General features: G+C 41.1%; 1 protein-coding gene across 1 annotated transcript in view; it reads left to right on the top strand.

Annotated features, from left to right (window-relative positions):
- Positions 1 to 9,002, top strand: part of syndig1 (synapse differentiation inducing 1) — a 65,264-nt gene extending 56,262 nt beyond the window's left edge. The window contains exon 4 of the mRNA XM_084092257.1: positions 3,260 to 9,002. Within this exon, the coding sequence (XP_083948383.1) occupies positions 3,260 to 3,418 (159 nt within the window). The 3' untranslated portion in view covers positions 3,419 to 9,002. The remainder of the gene's footprint in view (positions 1 to 3,259) is intronic.
- Positions 9,003 to 24,405: the final 15,403 nt, after the last annotated feature.

Below are 24,405 nucleotides of genomic sequence, written 5' to 3'. Positions count from 1 at the left end.
GAGCGAACTCTTCATAGCCGTCCATATGCTCTTCAAGAAAGAAGAAATTTTTTTCATCTTCTTAAATTTTGTGGGTTTTTCTGAAACAAAGGGGAAAAAATTAAAACACTTAAATAAAAATTAGAAACATTTCTGACCTCACATTTAACAATGAAATAATTATATAACTTACATTTTACTGTTACATTCTTATCTGTAATGTTACAAATCCAAAGTAATGCAAATATTTCCAAGCTATCCGCCTGACGACGCCCTGTTTCTGCTTAATACCTGCATAAACGTCCCTTAGGGGTGACCAAAAATGTATTTCTCAATGTTGTATTTTTATTAACTAATATAGCCTACTATATATATATTAAACACTGTAATAAATTCATTGCTCTCTGTTGATATTAGTTAATGCATTTACTTACATTAAGTAATGAGAGCTTATAGTAAAGTGTTACCAAAATATTGTTATATATAATAAATGTAATAATGTATAATGTAATTAATCAATACTAAAGGTGATGATAACTTTTTGAGCAATGTTGCTGGGCAATCTTGCCGAGCGATTGTTGCTTGGGCACTTTCCCATTGAAAATGGACAATAAATATATATCTGGATAATTTAGATCGGTCGTGGGCCCTGTGTCTCATCTGGTTGCCCGTTGACGGCAACATTGCCCAAAAAGTTGCCCTGTGTATCATCACCTTAAGTGCTGAAACTCATCTTAAAGGAAATTTTTAATTTACATGTAAAAAAGTGGCAAAATAGACTATTCGGTCAGTCTACGGTCAATTAAAAAAATTATATTAATCATATGCATTCAAGTGACCTTTTTGTAAATATTTAATAATTTAACTGCAGGGAAATATTTTTTACTTAAAGGGATGTTCAAAGGTAAAATAACTTGCATCCCTTAACTAATAAACTTTATTTAACATGACATCCATTAATGCACAAATAAGTTACATAAATGCTTGTTATGTAGTTTAAACTAGTTGCTATGCAGTGTCTAGGGTGTTTTGGTGGTTACTAGGTGGTTGCTTTCAGGCCTGAAGAGTCAAGAGAGCTCACACCAAAGTCTCATTGAGTTCCAGGTCTCTAAATATGGCTTGGGTTCCTCCTTCAGTGTAAGTCTACAGGATTTGTTTTTGCCTTTTTGTCATTCTTCAGGCGGAAATCATACCTTATTGCTTAGAAAAGTAATAGCACACAATTTGAGGTATCAAAATTGTAGCACAGATGGTGTGGGACCAGTATGTAACAAAATGTAATACTTATACTTATTTGAAGTATTACAACATGACATATCTAGTTGCCAGGTGTTAAGAGGCTTAAATGTATTACAAATCTAAAAATGATTAAATTAAGAACACAGCAAGAATTATCCACCCACAAAATTAAATCACCTTCATGTTTTGCCAGTATTTTGCCAGGTATTACAAGAGTTTGTAGAAAAGCTTTGTAAAGGACAGCTGTCAGTGTCAAGTAACATGCAAGTATTACAGCATGCCTGTCTGCAGCATGTTGCCATGCTGTCGGAAGCGCTGACATCTTGCAGTAATCTCAAGAGTCCCAAAAGCAGGCAGAACGCATAAATTTTACAGCTGCCCTGTCAATGACCACTTTCACTGGAAACTAGTGGATCTTCCAGATGGACGAAGCTCTCATGGGCTCTCATTATGCCTGTGAATTCTTTCTAAATAGCTCATAGTACAATATTTTATCAGATCCTGTCCAGTCGACTACCTCTTTGCTCTTTCACATTATCTTCTCTTTCACTTTATCCTCACCTTTTATTGTATCAACTCAGAAACATGGCCTTGGCTTGTAGTTGACATGAAAAACTGAATATGTACTTTCGTAATTCATGTTCCTTGTGCAGTTTTTTTTAATGGTAGTGTATATGCATTTGCACTAAAATGGCATGGAAAGGTGACCAAATGTTTACGCACAGTTGTAAATTTGCATTTGTTATCTAGAATTATTCAAAGAGCAGATAAAATACTTATAATCATTTAGCATTTTGACTCATCCTTTTTCTTAAAAATCGGCTGAAATACGAGGTTTATCACTTTATAAAACCTTATTTTATTTGATTAACATGTAGTACATGTTGGTAGATAATATGATGGGCCAGATTTACTAAACAGGGCAAATTAGCATGAAAACGCAATTCCATAAAAAGCACAGATGGGAGTTCTGCGCGTGATCTACTGACGACACGCAAATTAAAGAACACGATCAGCCGGATCATTCCCATAACGACCAACACAATCTGGCGCAAATTAGCATCTGGTTTAAGACATGCTTTTTGGGCGGTAAATAATGGCGCAGATACCAGTAAATTGACTAGTGCACACCTTAGTAAATCACCTTGCAGGATTTATTTAAATACTCTCCTCCCATAAATTTTGCATCTGAAAGGGAAACTCCAACAAATGCATATGCAATTAGGTCAGTTTTTAATTGTTTTGTTGGTTTTCTATATATTTCTATCTATTTTCCGTGATAACATTATTAACCATGATCATTTTGGTCACTATAATCGTGATATGAAATTGTCATATCGTTTCATCTCTTTTTCTTAAACATGCTCTCAATTTTGCTAGGCTGACACACATTAGCTTTATATCATCCAGGCAAAAAAGAAATACACATTTGAGCATGACTAATTTTGTTTTGTTCCTACCTCATGATGCAGTTGGTCAGATGTAGCTGAATTATGATAGGCTGCTAAATGTGAGGGCAATTTCAATATGACCCGATTAGCATCATCAGATTATTGTGGGCCGAACTGTTTGATGGATGTTGGCAAAAATGAAAGACACAAGCCTACAGACAGACAGTCCAAGTTTTCTCTGTATGCAATTACAACCATTATGCAAATAAATCTAGGTATTAAATGTCGAAATATCTCTGAGTGGTCAGGTAGGAGTAGCTGTAAGTGAGCAAGGAAGGATAACAATGTTGTAGCGGGGTGTTGAGATGTAAATGAATTCATCAGAAATATCTCTCCTTAATCTTGGCAACGTTTCCTGGACTTCAAAGGCTGCAAGCCCCCGCAGGAGAGCTCTGAGTCATGCAGCACTTATTATTTATGCTCTTTACCAGATCTGTCAGTCAGCTGTTGGAGAAGGGCCAATTAATAATTTCTCTGTTTTCTTTCTCTCTGCATCTCTCTTATGCGATCATAGCTCATTCACACTGCAAACCTTTCCAAAACATGTCAACATGTGCTATTTTTGTCTTTGTTCTACCTCCCTCATGCAGACTAACAAAGCGGTGACTAAAGGGGACTTTCACCATGCCAGCTCCAGCTCCAGACGTGCGCTCTTCCTCGCCGTACTGTCCATCACCATCGGGACGGGCATCTACGTGGGTGTGGCTGTGGCCCTTATCGCATACCTCTCCAAAAACAATCACTTGTAGCCTTCTCATGCCCTAACCACTCTTTCTTTTCAGCAGTCAGATAAAGACTGGTTTACTTTGGGATCAGCTTTTTGAGAAAACCCCCAAAGGTCACAATATGGGACTCACCAGCAATGTGTTCCACTCCTGCACTTTTAAAAGTCAAGTTCCTATTTCATTGGGAACATAATTGTTTGTGTTAATGTCCTGATCACCTTTCTGCATTTTTTTGTGACTATGCCGCCACCACAACATTTTTTTTTTTTTTTTTTGCTCAACATTTGTGCAAGTGCAAATCTAATGCTACACACATGAGATTTTGGCCAAATTAAAGTCAATTTGAAATCAAAAGGGACCTAATTTACTTAAGTAAAGAAATGATTTACTTATGCATGTTCCCGCTCATATTGTGCACATTTTTCCAAAGAAATCGTTCATCAAAATTGAATCTTTTGCTCCACCACTGAAACAGCTTTCCTATTTGTCATCAGATAGCATTGAATTGAATAATGGATGGCCGATCCAATAAATTCCCACTAGATGAAATCAAACCGGTTGCACCAGCTGTGCCTAAGTTACAACTTAGCCTAATTGCAAAAGAATTTTAGAAAGTAAAAGAAAGTACAACTTACACACTACTAAATATAATTTGTTGCACCATTAATTGAAACATAACTCTACGTATAAACTAAATATTTATGGAAGTCTCCAACCAGGAGTAACAGTCAGAATAAAACAGCAGATTGATTGAATTGCAGCGGATGCACACAAGACTGAGGCGCCAAGTGCCAAGGGCATTCTGAGCATTTCAATGGAAGTTTTTCCGCTGAGTGAATCCCCATAGGCCTCCCATTCCTCAGCATGCTCATTCAGTTCACGGATGAGTTAGGCGGTTCATCTTTGGGTGAATTTAATTTCTCATCTGGGGCTCTCGAAAATGATGAACTGTTAATTGCAGCATCGAAGGGTAGCAGATGACACACCTAGGCCCCCACTATCTCATGTGATGGCGCAGGCTGAGGCTGAGTTGGCTGCTGTGCTTGCCCGGGCCACCCTGTCCGGTGCTTTCGCGGTTGGATGATTGGTTTCTGGGCTCGAAGTGTGATGCACAGTGGCACTCCGTCCCAGTGCCTTTCAGGAGCTCACAAAGTCATGGAAGGCAGCTTTCACTGCCAGAATATGCTTCGCAGGTTCTTCTGTCCTCACTACACTCAAAGCCAGGGCAGCCAGGGGGTACTCGGAGGTCCCCCAGGTTGAGCATGTGAGTACGGTGCATCTGTGCCCGCAGAAGGCTGCCACCTGGAGGAACCGTCTGAGGCTCCCTTCCAGTTCACCTTGTGCTGCTAGACAGGCTGCCTCCGCCCTGCATGCCATGGCCATCCTGCAGATCCATCAGGTTAAGGCAGGGCTATTCAATTGGCCAAATGCGGCCCGCCAATCATCTCCATGCGGCCCGACGGCACCAACCTCCCTCCTCTTTTCCTGACAGTGCGGCTAATTCAGTTTGATACTCGCTCCGATTGACCTGAGAAACGTTTTACGTGCCAATATTTCAGCAGTTATTATATGTGGCCCGAATTTATGTCGACTGAACCAGCGATAGGCTACCAATCATTCGTGAATGAATCATTATTTTGGTTCGATTCTAAACGCGCTTGCATAACGGTCTAAAACTATTCGGATTCATTCGGACCGCTCCGTCACTGAATCATCTGAAGCGGTCTCGTTCAGTACAGCATAACAACAAATAGTGATGTTTTCAGTTGTTTCACTAGTTGTTTTAACACGGCCCAGCACGGAGTTGCGTTTACTCCCGGTCCCGGACACTATTAAACAGCGTTGCGACAACCAGTGGGAAGCGTTTCAGTTCGACAGAAACCTCTCTGTTACAAACCACAAATCACTCGATGATTTAATTAGTATTAAATCGGATGAAACAGCCTCAACATTCCCAACAAGTCTGATGAGGAAAGCAGGAGAAACATTGTGGCATGAACGAAATTAGAAAACTTTAAATCCCCTAATCACCCTTACAAACATTTACCATGAATGTACTGTAGTAATTTACCATGGTTGGGCAGAAATGTGCAATATTTATATTGAATACTATGTAGTAATAAATAAATATAGTAAATATATATACTATAATATCATATAGTATAATAGTAAATATAGTGATTTATATTGCATTAGTTTTATTAGGTGGGTAGAGGAATATATAATTAATGCTTGTTATGAAATGATGTCAGTTTCTTTGTAAAGGTGTGTATAGTTTTTAACTTGTGTTTAGGCATTTTTTATACAGTGGGAGTGAGTAGCCTGTGGTTAACAAGTCTCACTGTCAGAATATTTTCATTTAAGCATAACAATTATAAATAAAATAATTATTATTTCTCACCAACAGCTATAAGTTTGTATAAATAATTTATTTGTTCCAAGGAAAATAGTTGTACACAGCTGTAAATTATCAAGTTTTTTATTTATTATGGTTTTATATATTTGCATAGGCTACTGTTGGGTACCACATTTCCAAATAAATACCACACTTTTTTAGGGTTACTTTAACTTATTTATTGAAACTGTTATGTTTCAATAAATAAGATAAACCCCCAAACCAACCCACTGGCCCACCTCAACTTTTCGATTTGATAATGCGGCCCTCGAATGAAACTAATTGAATAGCCCTGGGTTAAGGCATTGAAAGAACTGCACGAGGGCAGGTCCGACCCAAGGCTAATGCAGGAGCTGCCCTCAGCGACAAAAGTCACGACACAGGCTTTGGGTCAGGCGATGTCCACCTAGGAGCGCCATCTACGGCTTAACCTTGCCGAGATGCAAGATGCAGGGAAAGTGCGCTTTCTTGATGCTCCCATCTCCTTAGGTGGCCTCTTTGGCAACACTGTTGAGATCTTCTTACAACAGTTAACAGCAGTGAAGAAGCAGATGGAGGCAATCAGACACATCCTGCCTCAGCAATCTACAGGCCTCTGAGGTCCCGCTCTCTGTCTGCCTATTGCAGAGGCCATCCCCCTCAATGGAGGTCCTCCCGCAGGAAGGTGACCCGTCCTTCAGGTCTATCAGGTACTTGCAAGCCCTCCCTCAGGTTTGAGACAGACACAGCCTTATCTCTGCAGTGTCCAGTTCACGCCCTGCGCATTTATTTGGAGCGCACTGAGAGCTTTAGACGATCTGAACAGGTCTTTGTCTGTTTCGGGGGACAGCAGAAGGGGAAGGCTGTCTCCAAGCAGAGGATCGCCCACTGGATTGTGGATGCCATTTCGTAGGCATACCAAGCCCAGGGCGTGCTATGGCCCTGGGAATACGAGCACACTCCACCAGTGGAGTTGCTCCCTCCTGGGCACTAGTGAATGGCGCCTACCTGACAGACATCTGTAGAGCGGTGGGGTGGGTTACACCCAATACTTTTGAAAGATTTTATAATCTCAGAGTGGATCCGGTTTCGTCCCAAGTGTTACTGGGTACGAACGGGTAAACGGCTGGGTATATCACTTGCACTCAGTGCCTTTCCACTAGGGCTGTTGAAATTAATCATTACATCGCTGTATCACGATGCTGATATGGACGATTCTGCATCGATGCAGTAATAGACCATAATCGATTAAAGCCTACTGACTTTTCTCTGACTTCTCGCGCTAGCAGAGAATTGTGCTACAAAGCCCATTACTCATGTTATGCCCCTTTTCAGGAGAGGCTGTATACTTGGGCTTAGTGCTCCATATGTGCTGATTAGCTATTGGTAATCCCATATGAAGCATTTTTCCCTGTTTCCCTGTCGGTAAACCCTGTGTCTTCCCCTAAACAGAGCCTTGCTCTGCCTCTAGTCGGTGTGGTTGTGAGTTTCCCCCTTCTCAGGCATCCTTCACAGAGAATTTCTCCATTTGTGGCACCTCCTGGTTGGTAAGTCCATGTGATGTATTTCCACGTCTGCTCAGCTGTAAGTTTTTGTAAAAAAAAAACAAAAAAAAACAAAACAAACAGAAAAGGTCAAAAATGGCTGAAGCAACCTATTCCCATTGTAAGTACGGCCCTTACTGCCCTTTGTGGTACGAAGGACTACGGCAACTTACTTGGAAAGGTTACAATGTGGCCTGAGTTCACTTGTTCTTAGGCACACAGCTGTCTTCTGACATCTGCACCATCAAACCTTGTAACACAGTTCAGCTGGTTGTGCCGTTTAGCATAGGGACCACTAGTGTCAATACATCGACACAATGTTGTGTAAGTGACAGATAGGGAATGTCTTGTTTACTATTGTAAACTCTTTTCCCTGAGGGAGGGAACGAGACGTTGTGACCCTCCTGCCACAACACTGAACCACCTGAAATGGCAAGGACACTGTCTCGGCTCCTCAGTACAAACCTGAATGAGTGGAGCAAGCCATCTCCTTTTATACCTGTATTTCCAGGGGAGTGGCATGCAAATTCCATTTACCAATTATCATTGGCTTTTTCTGAAATTTCAGAGGTACATGGGGCTCCAAAGGGCTATACCCTGGTGTCACGACAACACGACAAGTGTAGACTTTATGTTCCAAGATCTTACAAACGGCTGGTGCAACCCCACCCATTTTTTTTCTTGTTGAATTTTATTTCACTCAGAAATCAGATTATAGAAGTTAAATGGGCTGTGAACAGTATTTCATCTTGACTTTAATATTGGGTTGTCACAAACACAGTATTTGGTATACAGATCTAACCTGTCAAAAGATCCAAACAAGATCTGAATTAGAATCTGAACAATCAGAAGACTTTTCTTGAATGTTTTTTTTTTTTTTTTTGGATTATGTAAAGCATATATTTGAAGTGCCACAGTGCTTTCAAGCCTTTTTAAAAGGTTCTAAATCTTAAGGTTTGTGAAACACAAAGGGGCATTTTCAACACTCTTTTGATATTACAGAAACAATATGAACATGAAGCCATATAGATGGGTTGCTCAAGCCTGCGTGTGGACTTTTTTCTGAATGTATGGGTGAAGTCATTCTTGTGGGGCTGTAACATTCACTATTAACTACTCTGTAATAAAGTCCTTAGGCTTTCAGTTTATACTATTCAGTTTATGTCTATCTATAAAGCTGTAAATGCCTCCTCTGTCAAATTTTCTCCCATACTTTGGGAAACACCTCTTGCCAGCAAGCTCATGCTAATTAAATGTGGTCTTTTCATTCAAACATGGTGTGTTTGTCTGATTTGGGCCATTTGATCTCATAATGTCTTTTTACAGTTGTATTAATATATTTTATGTTTATGATGCAGTGTTAAAAAAATGAAGGTTCACAGAAAGACAAACAGATAAATGTCTAATTTTCCAAATCTTTATCTTTAATCTTGTACATTTGTACATTGTATCTTGAACTTCTTCATGCTGTGGATTAAACTACAAGCCCTCATTCACAAATGTACGTTCACGGAACACCAATAAGAGCACATTTGCACACTGCATTTGCTCCAACAATACAAACTTAACATTAATTCAGTTCTGTGCACATCCATGCAGCCTATAGCATGGATAAGAGCAGGGAGAGCAGCAATAACCCCCCTTAGGGTAAACAGAACAGAACCAACATTAATTTATTGCAGATATCATTAATTAATAAAGATTTTAATGTACAACATAATTCGCGAATTTATTCTGATTCAAAGGGGAATCAGAATGCCACATCCTGACTGACGAGAGGAGGAGCTGGGGATGGAGGAGGGTAATTCACTCCTGAGAAACGCGATAGCTGCTGATAAAACTGAAGGAGCTTATATATGTATACAGTGATATGTGTCGTATTCCTATAGGTAGAGAGTCAGCTGATACGAGCTTGACTAACGTGACCTGCCAGAACTGACGCTACGCTTAATTTCTGTATTGATTCAGGTAATAGTTGAAGTGATGGTCGCTACAGATTTTATTGTACTGTTGTGAGTATGTTACGGAAAAATTAGGAAGAGTTCTGTTCAGTTACAGTAGTTCCTTGACAACATGAAATCATGAGAGGACAACCCAGCAGAACCTCAAGGTGGAAGAATTTGTCCAGAAGATTAACATTGTGGATAGCATTTGTTGATTTGTGGTTCTGATTATTGAAATCTGAATGGAATGGCAAAGAAACAGTTATGTTAATTTATGTTAACGTAAGTAAGGTTCAATTTAGAATAAGATTATATTATTGTTGTTACATGAATTTAAGGTAAATTTAAAAAGATAAATGGAAAACATATAGAAAAAAAAACATTTTCGTTTTTATGGTGTTATTATCAGTGTTTTAAAGATAGTAGGATAAAACGAGAACACAATGAGCAAAACAACCAAACTTCAGGCATCAGCAGATTGTCAGGGTTGTTGCAGGATGCTGAAGATGTGGACACAGGAACTTCAATGTAGTTGATTTATTTACAAAATAAGCTTCCAGAAACAAAGGAAAAACTCCAGGACTTCAGTACACAACCATACATGGACGACGACCAACAAACACTGAGGAAAAACACTGGGGTTAAATACACAGGCAAACAGGATGATTAACAAGACACAGCTGACACAGATGAACTAATTAAACAGACCGGGAAAAAAACAGGACTAGACCAAAATCATAGAAGACAGGGGAAAACAAGATCACAGAACAGAAACCAACACATCAAAACGTGACACAGATGTTGTTCTGTATAATCAAATATTGTTCTAGCACACACATTTTGAGGGTGAATAAAGGAAGACTGAATTTGCAATTTCTGGTAAACACGTTTTTTAAAGGTAGACAGCTAGACCTGCCTCTTGACCTGCTGTCTATCCTGAAGTTTTCATTCTACAGCTCCCATGGGCTGGCTGAATAACTAATCACCTGTGCATATTTCATAAAAAATAGATATCTCCACAGTTTGCCAGAGATATTGCCTGAGGTTAGGATCTCAAATTGTATATAGTTTGCATAAACAAAAATAGGCAACTTGTTAAACACTGCTTCCTAATTAAGGGAACAGTCATGTTGTCTGAACATGATGCCCATCTAGAAGAAATTAACTCTGTAAAACCTGACATATGAAATAATAAAACATATACAATACAATAATGACTGAGAGATGAACAAATAAACATCATCTTGAAGTATTACTAACAATATAAAATTTCATTAAAATCATAAAAGATTTTACAAGACACGTTTACTGTACCACGAACTGATGGGGGACATTTTTAGAATTACAATAAAAGGCCTTTTACTTGCTAAAAATGTATAAACTATTAATCAAATGACAGAAGGCATGTAGTAGATTGTGTTCACCAGGTTTTTCAGCAAAGTTTTGATTGTGTTGATAATTTAGAGGCCTTCATAAATTGCTAAAGTAGGCTTTATAGGGTTAATAAAGACCTTAGCATTAACTATTACACTTGGACAGAAAGACAGGATGAGAGAGAGTTAATGTGCGTTGGTGGGTTTATGTAACAATTCAGTGACAGTGTTTGTAATTTAAGTAATCCTAAAACGGGGATGTAAGACGTAAGAGTCACTAAATCAATGTGGTCTTTGCATGGTCCCGGTAAATATAAGGGTTTTTACGATCATAGTTCATAGTTTTAGGATTAATTTGAAGGGCTGACTCTCTCAGCAGCATCTGTTACTGCGATGAGATGATGAGTCATTCGTTGGGAGGTTCACATCTGCAGTTTTCCACCAGCGGAGGAGGAAAGCATAACACAGGCTTATAACTCAAATAAATGTAATTATACGACTATGTGGGTGCTTATGATCAGTTCAGCATCTTCTGGATTAAATTCTGATTTAAAATCTGGTTCAAATAATTGATTCTAAGTACATTATATTTTCAGCAAGGAAGCATTAAATTGCTCATAAGTTACAGAGTGTCACAATCACGTTTGTTTGGATTCTTTGTGTTTCATCATCGTCTGCCTTAATCATTCATTTGTGGGCACGGATACTTATTATGTTCAGCTGTGCACTCATCAATCACCATCATCATCACAGTGCTCTGTCAGTGTAGTATCCGGTGTCATCTATCCCTGCATAAGTAGATACGCTAATGTTAAGTGGTTCTTTTCTGCCATATTTTGGATATACCTGTGGATTATCATTAAAGACTATATTTGAACTGTATTCTACATCTTCGTCTGCCTTGTCTACCACAAACTCTGACAGAAGACCGGATCCAAAATGGAAATTGCAGCGCAGTTCGCTGCTCTGGTCCAGAGTGGCCTGCCTATAGCGGACTACACCCTGCAGTTTGCCTTCTCACAGTTCATTCAGGATACGACGACGAGACGGTCAAATCGTTGTATTGGATCGGTGCCACCTATTACCACCCAGTAGACCTCCCAGACACCAGCGGACTTTGCTGGAGGGAGGTCATTATCAGGTGTCTGGAGAGTGTCTACCACGAATCCAAACAACAGCCTGACCCAGAGTCCAGCCCGTCACCACCCCGAATGACGGATTTGATGTCTAAGCCCCCGCAGACTGGATGCTTCCGCCGGCCGCAACGAGTGAGCCGATGCCCGAGGAAGGGAAGAGAGCGCCCACCATCGCACCGGAGCCGAAGAACCATGTAGAGTCTGACCAGGGGTGTGAGCCGACTTCTTCTGCCGTCACCGTGGGAGTCCTTGTGGAGTTTGAGGGATGGAAGCTATGAAGGGTATGAATTCCCTGTATCCCTTAATTTGACCAGAAAGTATATCATCGTCTTCAGTCCTTTTAGCTGTAACGAATGGACTTAATCCAAAATGCTCTAGACATCATAAAACCTAACCCCTCTCAGACCGTTATCACCTCTGCTCTCCTGAACGATCTCAGCAAGAGACTGTTTCTGCAATCCTCATAAGATAGCACAGCAGACCAGACGACACGAGCCATTTGGTCAAAGACTATAGAGACAAACTTCCAATAAACAAAAGAACATTTACTCCATTCTTGCCCACAAACTTTCCCAAATATTTATAGTATTTCTCCTGTGTTTTATGCATGTCCCTATGTTTTATCAGTTATGACTAGTTATGATTCTTTAGTTATGTTAGAGTAACTTCAAATGTTGATATCCAAAGATGATGTATCACTGCTTTAACGTCTTCAAATCCCCTCTTTCTTGGTATCAAAATAATCCTCTTTTGATTTTATAATCAATGGTGTACAATATGTTATGATAAATTACATCATGATATTTTTACCATACTTTTGTGTAAAGACTGCACAAATTCTCCATGCCACGCATTACCACATGCAAATGGGGATAAGATGAACAAAGACTTTCTCCAGGTCATCTTTGATTGGTCACCTCACCAAATGTGTGTGAACTGATAGGACCTTTAATAGTGTCTGATTAGTTCAGATCTTGGCTCAATCTATTTGAGACAACATTCTCCTGTCTCCTTCCGGCAACTTCATCTTCAAGTTAACTTCTTTGGATTCAACGGGGACAAGTTAATTTCTTTGGATTCAACTACCCTAGTTTAATTTATTAAACCATTATAGCAACGCTTTATTGTCTCTGTGTTTGCCACATATCTAAGTCATTAAACATCTTGATCTACCGATACCTATGCTATTACCCTGCTAGTACTTTATTTACTTTAGTTGGAAAAGGTTATTCTTTCTTGGCCAGGAAGATAATATATTTCCTAGAATTAATAATTGATTATGCTTTCTGTTCATTGGATGAACTAATTAAATAATTGTACTATTAATTCTGCTACAGTCAATTCTAAAAATAATTAAAATATTTATAATTAATTATAATCCGTTAAAATTAATGATATATTTTGAGCTAATTTGGTACATAGCCCTGCCTCCCTCTCCCACCACCTCACCAAACAGTTTCAAAAGTTCTATTTTTTTATTATTTTTTTTTGGTTTCTGCATTGGTCTTCAGTCTCTTCCCCAGTCTCCAGCCATCAGCGCCAGGCATCAGCGCCAGTTATTACTGTCTCCCATCAATCCTTCGGTACCACCCCTGCCTCCTCTCAGTAGCATGGCACCACCCCGGACCTCGGGAGCCATCTCCTCCTGGGCATGAGGAGCCTGAGGTTCTGCCCCCAGCCTCAGTGCGCTACGCTCTGCCTCGACCCATCGCCCTGGCTCCTGCGCTTGAACTCTTTCAGCCCTCAACTTCAGCATGGGCCATTCGGCCTCGCTGGACTCCCTCGGCACGTCTGCTCCACCTGGGTCAGACATCGCTTTGCCTCCACTGCGGACTTGTGGACCATCCACTGCTCTCTGGTCCTCCACCCCTTCGGCTGCTGTTTGCTGGGCCCTACCTCAGGTTTTGCCTCCGCCGTCGTCGCTCTAACTTGCCCTCGGACCTCCAGATCCCCACCTCAATCTCGGCAGGTCGTCGCTGCGGCTCCATTGCAGCCTCCAAAATCTTTGCCATCTCTCCACCACCTCGGCTCATCGGCTGCGCAGTGGCCTCCATCCTCGCCATCATTGTCTCCAGTCATCCCCATGGCTCCTCCCTCCATCAACACCGACATGGGGCACTCCCCTGGCTGTGGCCTGGATGAAGAACCATTGGGATGATTGTGAGCCAAGGGAGATTGGAGTGAGCCAAGGGATGACCTTGAGCAGGGGATCAGCTCAAGGTCATCCCTTGGCTCACTCCACCTTTATCACCAGCCTGGACTTTGTTGTTCGTCCTCCTCCCGGTCGTCCGTCCACCTCTAGAACCTCCTCCTGCCTGTCTGTGCCATCCCTTCGCCAGCCACCTTAACCATCACCTCATCCTCTTCGTCTCCTCTTCTCCACGGTGCTTTTCGAGTCACATTTATTTATATAGCGCTTTTTAAAATACAGATTGTTTCAAAGCAGCTTTACAGAGATAACAGGAAACAGTAAGCACGCACTGCTTTGTTTATGGTTTGTGTATCTGCAGCCTGCAGCATCGGTTTCCCTTTTTGAATGACGAATATATAGATGACTAAATGTGACCATGGACCACAAAACCAGTCACATGGATACATTTTTTGAAATTTAGATTTATACATCATCTAAAAGCTGAATAAATAAACTTTCCATTGATGTACGGTTTGTTAGGATAGAACAATATTTGGCCGAGATGCAACTATTTGAAAAACTGGAATCTGAGGGTGCAAAAAAATTTAAACATTGAGAAAATCGCCTTTAAAGTTTTCAATTTACAGTATATTCACGATTGTGCTGCATTCACTCACAAAAATAAATGTTTTATATATTTACGGTAGGAAATTAACAAAATATCTTCATGGAACATGATTTTTACTTAATATCCTAATGATTTTTGGCATAAAAGAAAACTTTCCATCAACAACATCACCTGTATGTTCGGTTGTCTGTAAGTTTAGTGTCCGGTGTCGTCTATCCCTACATGAGTAGATACTCTAATGTTAAGTGGTAATTTTCTGCCTTATTTTGTATATACCTGTGGATTATCATTAAAGACTATATTTGAACCGTATTCTTCATCTTCGTCTGCCTTGTCTATCACGAATTGTGACACAGTGAAAGTGTTTATTGAAATAGACATATCATTTATTTGTAATTCTTTTGTAACATTATGATACAAACATCCCAATACAAATAAACTGTTATTTTTGATTAATTAATTTTGTCCTTGCCTAATAAAAGTATGTTTTTTTTCTTACTTACCCCAAACTTTTTAAACATTGATAAAAAAGGAAATGTTTCAGCACATTAGAATGATTTCTGAAGGATCATCGATCATGTGACACTGAAGACTGGAGAGTAATGATTCTGAAAATTCAGCTTTGATCACAGGAACAAATTACATTTGAAAATATATTAAAATGAAAACAGTTATTCCAAATTGTGCTATTTCACAGGTCTAGTGTTTTTACTGTATTTTTCATCACATAAATGCAGCCGTGGTGAGCATAAGAGACTTTCAGAGGTAGATATGGAACAATTGTAGACTGATGTTAAAGGGTACAGATGGAAGTTTTTGCACATTTTGTCTGCACATTCATTTCCTTCCTGTGTTTTTCAGGCTACCTTTTAAAAGTGAAATGTTACAATAATCCACCCATCCAGTAATCGTAGTGAAACGTCAAACGTTGTTCCTGACAAACACGGTGGTTCATAGCACAATCAACTGCATTTGTACTGATACTGTTACTGTTCTGCTAAAAGGGTTAAATGGCATCTGGGCGTAAGAGTGCAATTAGCCTAATGCACAGTTGTTCCATGTTTACGATCATTTGCTGAGATGTGATCTCAAGAGCTTTAATAATGTTAGAGGGGTTTGTATGTGTTTACTGCATTTGTGAGTTTTAGTTAATCTCTCTTCCACCTCAACCCAAATAATTAGGTTGCAACATAATACCTGTTGTAAGCCATGACTTGGGGGTGGAAGCAGATTTTCAGTCTCATAATTGGCAGATTGAAATGACTTGTGGCCTTATCAGACTGTCAAATGCTACAATGAATTTATTATTCAAATGAGCACCTGAACATTGGAAAAACACAGATTTTACCTGAGGGTATTATTGGAGAAAATAATTCATGTTCTTCTCAGTTTATGTGAGGTGAATATCAATGAAGCTGGTCAAATTTATGGACCTTCTCAACAGCACTGCTTGCAGGACGTTCTGTACCACATATCTGTACTAAAAATGACAGCATAAATACAAACTCTTACTATTCTTACTACCATACTCCTCTTACAATTTCTACAGTATATAGCCTATAACGTCCATAGAATACGATTTATTTGGAATATTGGATTACACTCCCTAGTGGAAAAAAGTATACTTTATTGTATCAGAAATATATTCCCCTTTTCAATAGTACATTGCAAATATACTAACAAAAATTGTACTATCTTTAAATATATTAAAAGTATATTAGCATCATGCTTTCACCTGTTTTCACAATACAACTTTTAACACACTTTAAAATAATTGTACTTTAGTATATTTTGGAAAAATATATATTTTAGAAAAATATACTTGAAGTGAAAATTCAGTTTATTTTTTAAAAGTGTATTTATTTGCACTTTATTAATAATTAAAAACAAGCATACTTTTAACATATTTCTAAAAAGTGCACTATAAGTACATTGGTAATAAATATATGCTTAGTTACACTTTTAAGAAATATGCTAAACACAAGCATACGTTTAATATATTTCTAACAAGTGCACTAGAAGTACATTGGTAATAAATATATGCTTAATTATACTTTTAAGAAATATGCTAAAAACAAGCATACTTTTAACATATTTCTAAAAAGTGCACTATAAGTACAGTGGTAATAAATATATGCTTAGTTACACTTTTAAGAAATATGCTAAACACAAGCATACTTTTATTATATTTCTAAAAAGTACACTAAGTACTTTGGTAATAAATATATGCTTAGTTACATTTTTAAAGCGTAACTCTCGCCAAAATGCAACCTATGGTCTTTTTGTTAATCTACCAGAGGCAAACTTTCGTTTAAAAGCATAATTAGAATGGAAACGCCACTTTTAAGTTTGACCATATTTTCGTTTTCGGTCAAATTGCCTTTTGAATGGGAGTGCTAGGAGCACGACTATGATAGCATTTAAAACACTAAGAAAGAACTCTACAGTTCAGCTAGTTAATTAATAAATAATAAATTGATAATAAACACCATGGAGGAGACAGTGGAGGGAGGAGGTGATGGAGGGAGGAACCAGAGGATAACGCAGAGCAGAGATAAGAGGGAGGAGTGATAATGAAGCCAGGAGCCCAACTGACTGAGGATGATGGTGGAACCGGAGGGAAGGAGGAGCCCAGTGGAGCCAGAGGGGTGGAGGGTTGAGGCACAGCTGGAGATCCAGAAGTCTGAAGCAGAGCCAGAGCGACGATAGACCAAGGTGGAGCCAGAGGGACCCCGGCTGTTGTGTATTGCATTCTAAGAGTTGCATGTTTTGTCCTTACGACACACCGTACTGGTTCCCTGTTGTATTGCATTGTTACCTGCATACATAGTGAAGTAAGCAGTAAAGCTGCAATGTGAAAATGCTTGTATCAGTGTCATCACTAAAAATAAATGCTCTCTTCTCTATCCGCTACACTTTTAGAAGTACGTGTTACTCAGCTAACAGCGGCTCATTATCTTGCATGCGTTTGTCGGAAGCTAACAGGCTAAACGAATGTGAAGAAAGTGAGTGTTAGCGAGGGGGCCATGTCAATTGTTCCTGTACTGAAAAAGGATGGATCAGTCAGAATTTGTCGTGATTTCAAGGTTACTGTCAACCCCGTTTTAACTGTGGAACAGTACCGCTTGCCACTAATTAAAGATCTTTTTGCTGGATTAGCAGGCAGCCAGAAATTCAGCAAGATAAACTTAGGTCAAGCTTACCTCCAAATGCAGGTTGATCCTGTTTCCCAAGAGCTGCTGACCATTGTGACACACAAGGGCCTGTACAGATATCAGAGGCTTCCTTTCGGCATAATGTCGGCTCCAGCGTTGTTCCAGCATGCCATGGACCAGATCCTGAGTGGATTGAATGGAGTACAGTGTTATCTCGATGAATCACAGGAAAAGACGATGAGGATCATCTCGGGAACCTGAATGTAACACTTCAGAGGCTAAAAGAGTATGGCTTTTTTAATGAAGAAAGACTAATGTAAATTTTTCCAGCCCACCATTGAGTATGTAGGACAGGTAATTGACATTAGGCCAGTAGGCTTCGTCCCCTACATGAACTGTTGAACAAGTCCAAACAATGGAAATGATCTGACAAATGTGAGAAGGCATTCAGGGATGTGAAATGTACATTAACACAATCAAAGGTCATCACACATTACAACCCTTCGCTACTAATACAGTTGACGTGATGCTTCACCGTACTGTGTCTGTGTGGTAATTTCCCATGTAATGACATCCTGTGAAGAAAGGCCAATCACCTTTGCGTCAAGGTCTCTGAACTCAGCAGAGAGTCATCATCATAATCTTCTTCCGCTTATCCGGGGCCGGGTCGCGGGGGCAGCAGTCCAAGCAGAGAAGCCCAGACTTCCCTCTCCCTAGACACTTCCTCCAGCTCTTCCGGGGGAATACCGAGGCGTTCCCAGGCCAGCCAGGAGACATAATCCCCCCAGTGTGTCCTAGGTCTTCCAGGAGGCATCCGGAACAGATGCCTGAGCCACCTCAGCTGGCTCTTCTCGATATGGAGGAGCAGCGGCTCTACTTTGAGCTCCTCCCGAGTGACCGAGCTCCTCACCCCATCTCTAAGGGAGCGCCCAGCCACCCTGCAGAGAAAGCTTATTTCGGCCGCCTGTATCCGGAATCTTGTCCTTTCGGTCATGACCCACAGCTCATGACCATAGGTGAGAGTAGGAACGTAGATTGACCGGTAAATCGAGAGCTTCGCCTTGCAGCTCAGCTCCTTCTTCACTACAACAGACCGGTACATCGACCGCATTACTGCAGAAGCTGCACCGATCCGTCTGTTGATCTCCCGTTCCATCCTTCCCTCACTCGTGAACAAGACCCCAAGATACTTGAACTCCTCCACTTGAGGCAGGAACTCTCCACCAACCTGAAGCGAGCAAGTCACCCTTTTCCGACTGAGAACCATGGCCTCGGATTTGGAGGTGCTGATTCTCATCCCAGCCGCTTCACACTCGGTTGCAAACTGTCCCAGTGCACGCTGAAGGTCCTGGTCTGATGAGGTCAACACGACAACATCATCCGCAAAAAGCAGAGACGAAATCGTGTGATCCCCAAACTGGACACCCTCCGGCCCCTGGCTGCGCTATAAAAATTATGAACAGAACCGGTGACAAAGGGCAGCCCTGCCAGAGTCCAGCATGCACTGGGAACAAGTCTGACTTACTGCCGGCAATACAAACCAAGCTCCTGCTCCGGTCGTACAGGGACCGGACAGCCCTTAACAGAGGGCTCCATACCCTATACTCCCAGAGCACCCTCCACAGGACGCCACGAGGGACACAGTCGAATGCCTTCTCCAAATCCACAAAGCACATGTGGATTGGTTGGGCAAACTCCCATGAACCCTCCAGCACCTTGGAGAGGGTATAGAGCTGGTCCATCGTTCCACGACCGGGACGAAAACCACACTGTTCCTCCTGAATCGGGGTTCGACTATCGGCCGAATTCTCCTCTCCAGAACCCTGGAATAGACTTGGAGGCTGAGAAGTGTGATCCCCCTATAGTTGGAACACACCCTCCGCTCCCCTTTCTTGAAAAGAGAGACAACCACCCCGGTCTGCCAGTCCAGAGGTACTGTCCCCAACCGCCACGTGATGCTGCAGAGGCGTGTCAGCCAAGACAGCACCACAACATCCAGAGACTTGAGGTACTCAGGGCGGATCTCATCCACCCCCAGTGCCTTGCCACTGAGGAGCTTCTTAACTACCTTGTGACTTCAGCTTGGGGGATGGACGAGTCCCCCTCTGAGCCCTCTGCCTCTGCTTCCTCAATGGAAGACGTGTCGGTGGGATTGAGGAGATCCTCAAAGTATTCCTTCCACCGTCCGATGATATCCCCAGTTGAGGTCAACAGCTGCCCACTTCCACTGCAAACAGTGTTGATAGGGAACTGCTTCCCCCGCCTGAGGTGCCGGACGGTTTGCCAGAATCTCTTCGAGGCCAACCAAAAGTCATTCTCCATGGCCTCACCGAACTCCTCCCAGACTTGATTTTTTGCCTCCACAACCACCCGGGCTGCAGTCCGCTTTGCCTGCCGGTATCTGTCAGATGCCTCAGGAGTCTCACAAGCCAGCCAGCCACTCCTTCTTCAGATTGACGGCATCCCTTACTTCCGGTGTCCACTTACGGCCACAGCTCTGAGCAGCCGCGTCGACAATGGAGGTGGAGAACATGGTCCACTCGGACTCAATGTCTCCAGACTCCCTCGGGATCCGGTCAAAGCTCCGCCGGAGGTGGGAGTTGAAGATTTTTGCTGAGTCTGTCCAGCTTCCTTCCCTGCCATCGGATCCAACTCACCACCAGGTGGTGATCAGTTGACAGCTCCGCCCCTCTCTTCACCTGAATGTCCAAGACATATGGCCAGAGGTCGGATGAAACGACCACAAAGTCGATCATCGACCTCTGGCCTAGGGTGACCTGGTGCTACGTGCACTGATAGACACACTTATGCTTGAACATGGTGTTTGTTATGGACAAGCTGTGACTTGCACAGAAGTCCAATAACAGAACATCGCTCGGATTCAGATTAGGTTGGCCGTTCCTCCCAATCACCCCCCTCCAGGTGTCACTGTCATTGCCCACGTTGGCATTGAAGTCCCCCAGTAGAACGACGAAGTCCCCACTCGGAGCACTTTCCAGCACCCCTCCCAGAGACTCCACGAGACACAGCAGAGAGTAATTAAGCTCAAATTGAATTAGAAGCATTAGCAATCATATTCTGTGTCAAGAAATTTCACCAGTACCTGTTTGGGCACAGAATTACCCTGCTCACAGACCACAGACCACTCTCCTCTGTCTTTGGTCACCAAACCGGCATTCCCTTACTGGCAGCGAATTGCATGCAGCGTTGGGTTCTGTTGCTATCAGCTTACCAATATGACATCAAATACAGGAGATGTGAGCAACATTGCAATGCAGATGGACTGTCCAGGCTGCCTCTGCCGGACACACCACCAGAATGCTCTCAAGCCCACATCTTATACTTCAAAGAAGTGCAAAGTGCTCCTGTAACTGTTCCCCAAGTGAATTGATTCACAAGAACTGACCCAGTCTTGTCAGAAGTTCTGGCCTGGATATAGGTGACAGCGTACTTGTTTGTGATTATGGAAAAGGAGCCAAATGGGTACCCACAACCGTTCTTGCACAGACTGGCCCTGTTTTGTACTAATAATAAGCCCTCACTCCACCAATATGCCCTCTATGACGGACGATGTTTGCCGGCTCACACACCTATTCAAACTCCACAATGTGCTCAAGGATGAAATTGGCCTCTGATAAACTCTCTGGCTCTCACTTCATGGCGGGCTCTGGCTCTGTGTCTGTGGTGGGCTCTGGCTTTTGTTCCATTGTGGGCATGGCTGAAGGCTGGCTGGGCTCTCTGCGTTGTCTGGGGCTGGCATTGAACTCCTCAACGAGGCGGATGGTGAATGGCCATCCACAGTTACCAGCACCCACTCCACATATTAGGCAAAACTCCCTCGTGGACCTTCCATGGGCAGGTGTGCCTTTGCATGCTTTTTTAGGTTGGTGTTGTAAAAAACACATAGCGGGCTGTTGGGAAAGTGGATGAGGAATGCCAGATCTAAGAAGTTCCTTGTGTGATCCTTGAGGAAGCAATCTCCCTGCTCAAGGAGAAGCAGACTAACAGCAGATAAATCCATATCTTACTTTTCTCCTACTGCTTAACCTAATCTAGGTTCCACGTTCTATCATGGGTTCACGTGTAGTTGGATCCAAAAGAGATGCGTGACTCAGAATGACGATGAACCAAGAGACCTTAATAAACAGAAAGCAAAAGCACACTACACATCTAACATAACTTTAGCGTGGAACATTGAACAGAAGAAACAGAGGGCTTATATACACCGAGGATGATAATCAAAGAAACAGGGAACAGTGTGTGACTAATCAAAAACCATGGTAACAAATGATGAAGCGACCTCTGGCCAAACAGTGACAGGAAAAACCATGCAAACTGAACTAAACATGACAATGAAACTATTAAACGAAACAAGACATGATAACGAAACTAAACATCACAAAATTTCTACCACTTCATCCACTATCTTAGATAGATTTGCTCATAACTCATTGATGAATACATGCAATTATGTGTTATTGCTACAGCCCATCCTTTGGAACAACCTCAGGATTGCATCTACAATGCCTTAAAGTCACTAGGGTTTTAGAACAGAGCCATGAACTCTACTAGAATGTTCTGCACCACAGCTGTTCTATAATGACAGACAGCAATGCATTGTTTTGACTTATCCAAACTTTATGCTGCAGAGAAAAGATTCAGTCATGTCTGTGATTTGAACAACATAAAAAAAATAGACAGCTAAATAAGTTACTCACAGAAAAAAAAGAAAAATGAAAATGGTTGGCACATTCATCACAGTGGCAAGGCCTTGTGCTGAAGTGTCTAGCTAAGAAATCATTGCTGCAGCCATTCCTCCAGGGCCATTAATTAGAAATGAACAGCGATTGAGTTTCCCCTGCACACAAACACTGGCCTTACACAGCCTAGAGACTAAAACCTTCCTTTCTGCAGAGCCAGCTGTTTCTCACACTTGCATGCCACTGATGGATGGATGTTAGTATTTGTTTCAATTAGAATGCAATACATAGAATTTATTTCCAGTGGAAAATATAACTACAGCAAAATGTATGGGATGTATTGTTATAAGTAAAAAAAAATATATAATAATGAAAAATTAACTTAAGCATGTAATTAAGCATGTAATTTCTGCATCACCAGCGTGACCAAGTGGAGTTAAAAAATATTATGATTGGTAATGGTTACAATGATATGGTTACTGAACAGTCCTTAAATCTTCCATTGGTCACTGAAGCAAACAGTCCCAGCCTAAACTCACAGCAGTGCTATAATAGATGACGCGCAAGTTTGCAATTCTTTTGGTTCTGCTAGTGGCACAGAAATTACACACTTCACCTTTAATAACTTTTTATGTTAACTTATCCAAGCTTATACAGTAAATGTGCGTCTTAAGCCTTTGACATAGTTTAGCCGGGGAGTCGACTACTCTAATTGCAATTGAAGGTTATGCAGGAGCTGCAAAAAAAAATAAAGAAAATAAAAGGAACAATCAAAGGGTAGCGACACGACTAATTCACATGTCACACGACTAATTCACAAATAATACTTGTTCCATGTATTACAGTTATAGGCTACTATTTGAAATTACTTCATTGTAACAAAAAGACAATTAAATTAAATCTAATGAAATTAAGTAACCGTTAAGCACATCAAGCCTAGAAATGACTTTAATCACTGAAAACTTAAAGGTATAGTGGAGGATTTTCCCGAATTTTAGAAAAGAACCGCCCTCTCCACTTTTTGAAAAAATACAACACTCTACCTGCTCCTGCACGGCACGAGAGAGCATTCACGAGCCTAGTTCTCCTCGTGCACGCTCTGTTTACAAGTTGCAAGATCGCTAATCATAGCTTACATTAACTTTTACTAGAAGTGATTTTAAATGGATTTCTCCAAATAGCATGCCAAACTTTACCTGTCGAGTAGAAACTTCGCGACTGAGGCATCAGTGGGAAGCCCAACCTGTGCTTTTAGCGCACGCCAGCGTGTGAAATATTCTCCCAAAAACACTCTGGTCTTGTTTCTTTCATCAGAGGCCTTTCTCTTCTTGTCATACAATTCGTAGACACTTTTTCTCTTACGACCCTCAGACATTTTGAAAAAACCTGGTGAGAACGGCGAGCTTCAATGAATGGCTGAAACCGTAGCTCACCCATAGACAGCTCACCACACATAATACACCTGAAAGTGCGCATGCGCCGAAAGGACGAGCACGTACGACGGCCTTACGTAAACATATCACCAGAACGATTGACAATTAGGAGGACCAATAGTCTTGATGATCCACCCGGAAAAAGAAAATCCTCCGCTATACCTTTAAATAATATAAAAATAATAATTAAAAATACCAAATAATTTACATTCAGATATATTATTCGTGGAACGTACAAATAGCTTTTAGTTTTATTAGCTCATTTATACTGAGTAAATTGTAAAGTACAGTGTCGCCTCTCATTTTTATGTATTATTTTCATGCCGACGTGTCATGCAGCCACAAAAGCGCTCCATGACTGATGTAGACTATTGGTTTTATTTCATTTTCCTTTTTTATTTTTATAAACATTCCTAAACTTGTTAACTATATCATGAAATATCTGAGATTCTCAAATACATAATGTATTTTGTCGTTTAAACACCTTTATAAAAATACGTTACTTGATCTACAATGATCGATGGGCGCTGCTGCAATTCAGAATCAAAGTTGGCCGATTTAAAACACGTAAATTCATCCACCTCTCCCAAAAGA

Source organism: Abramis brama, assembly GCF_963993115.1.
Source record: "Abramis brama genome assembly, chromosome: 19".
Classification (NCBI taxonomy): domain Eukaryota; kingdom Metazoa; phylum Chordata; class Actinopteri; order Cypriniformes; family Leuciscidae; genus Abramis; species Abramis brama.
Note: the sequence above shows the minus strand (reverse complement) of the source record. Positions and strands in the feature narration are given on the sequence as shown.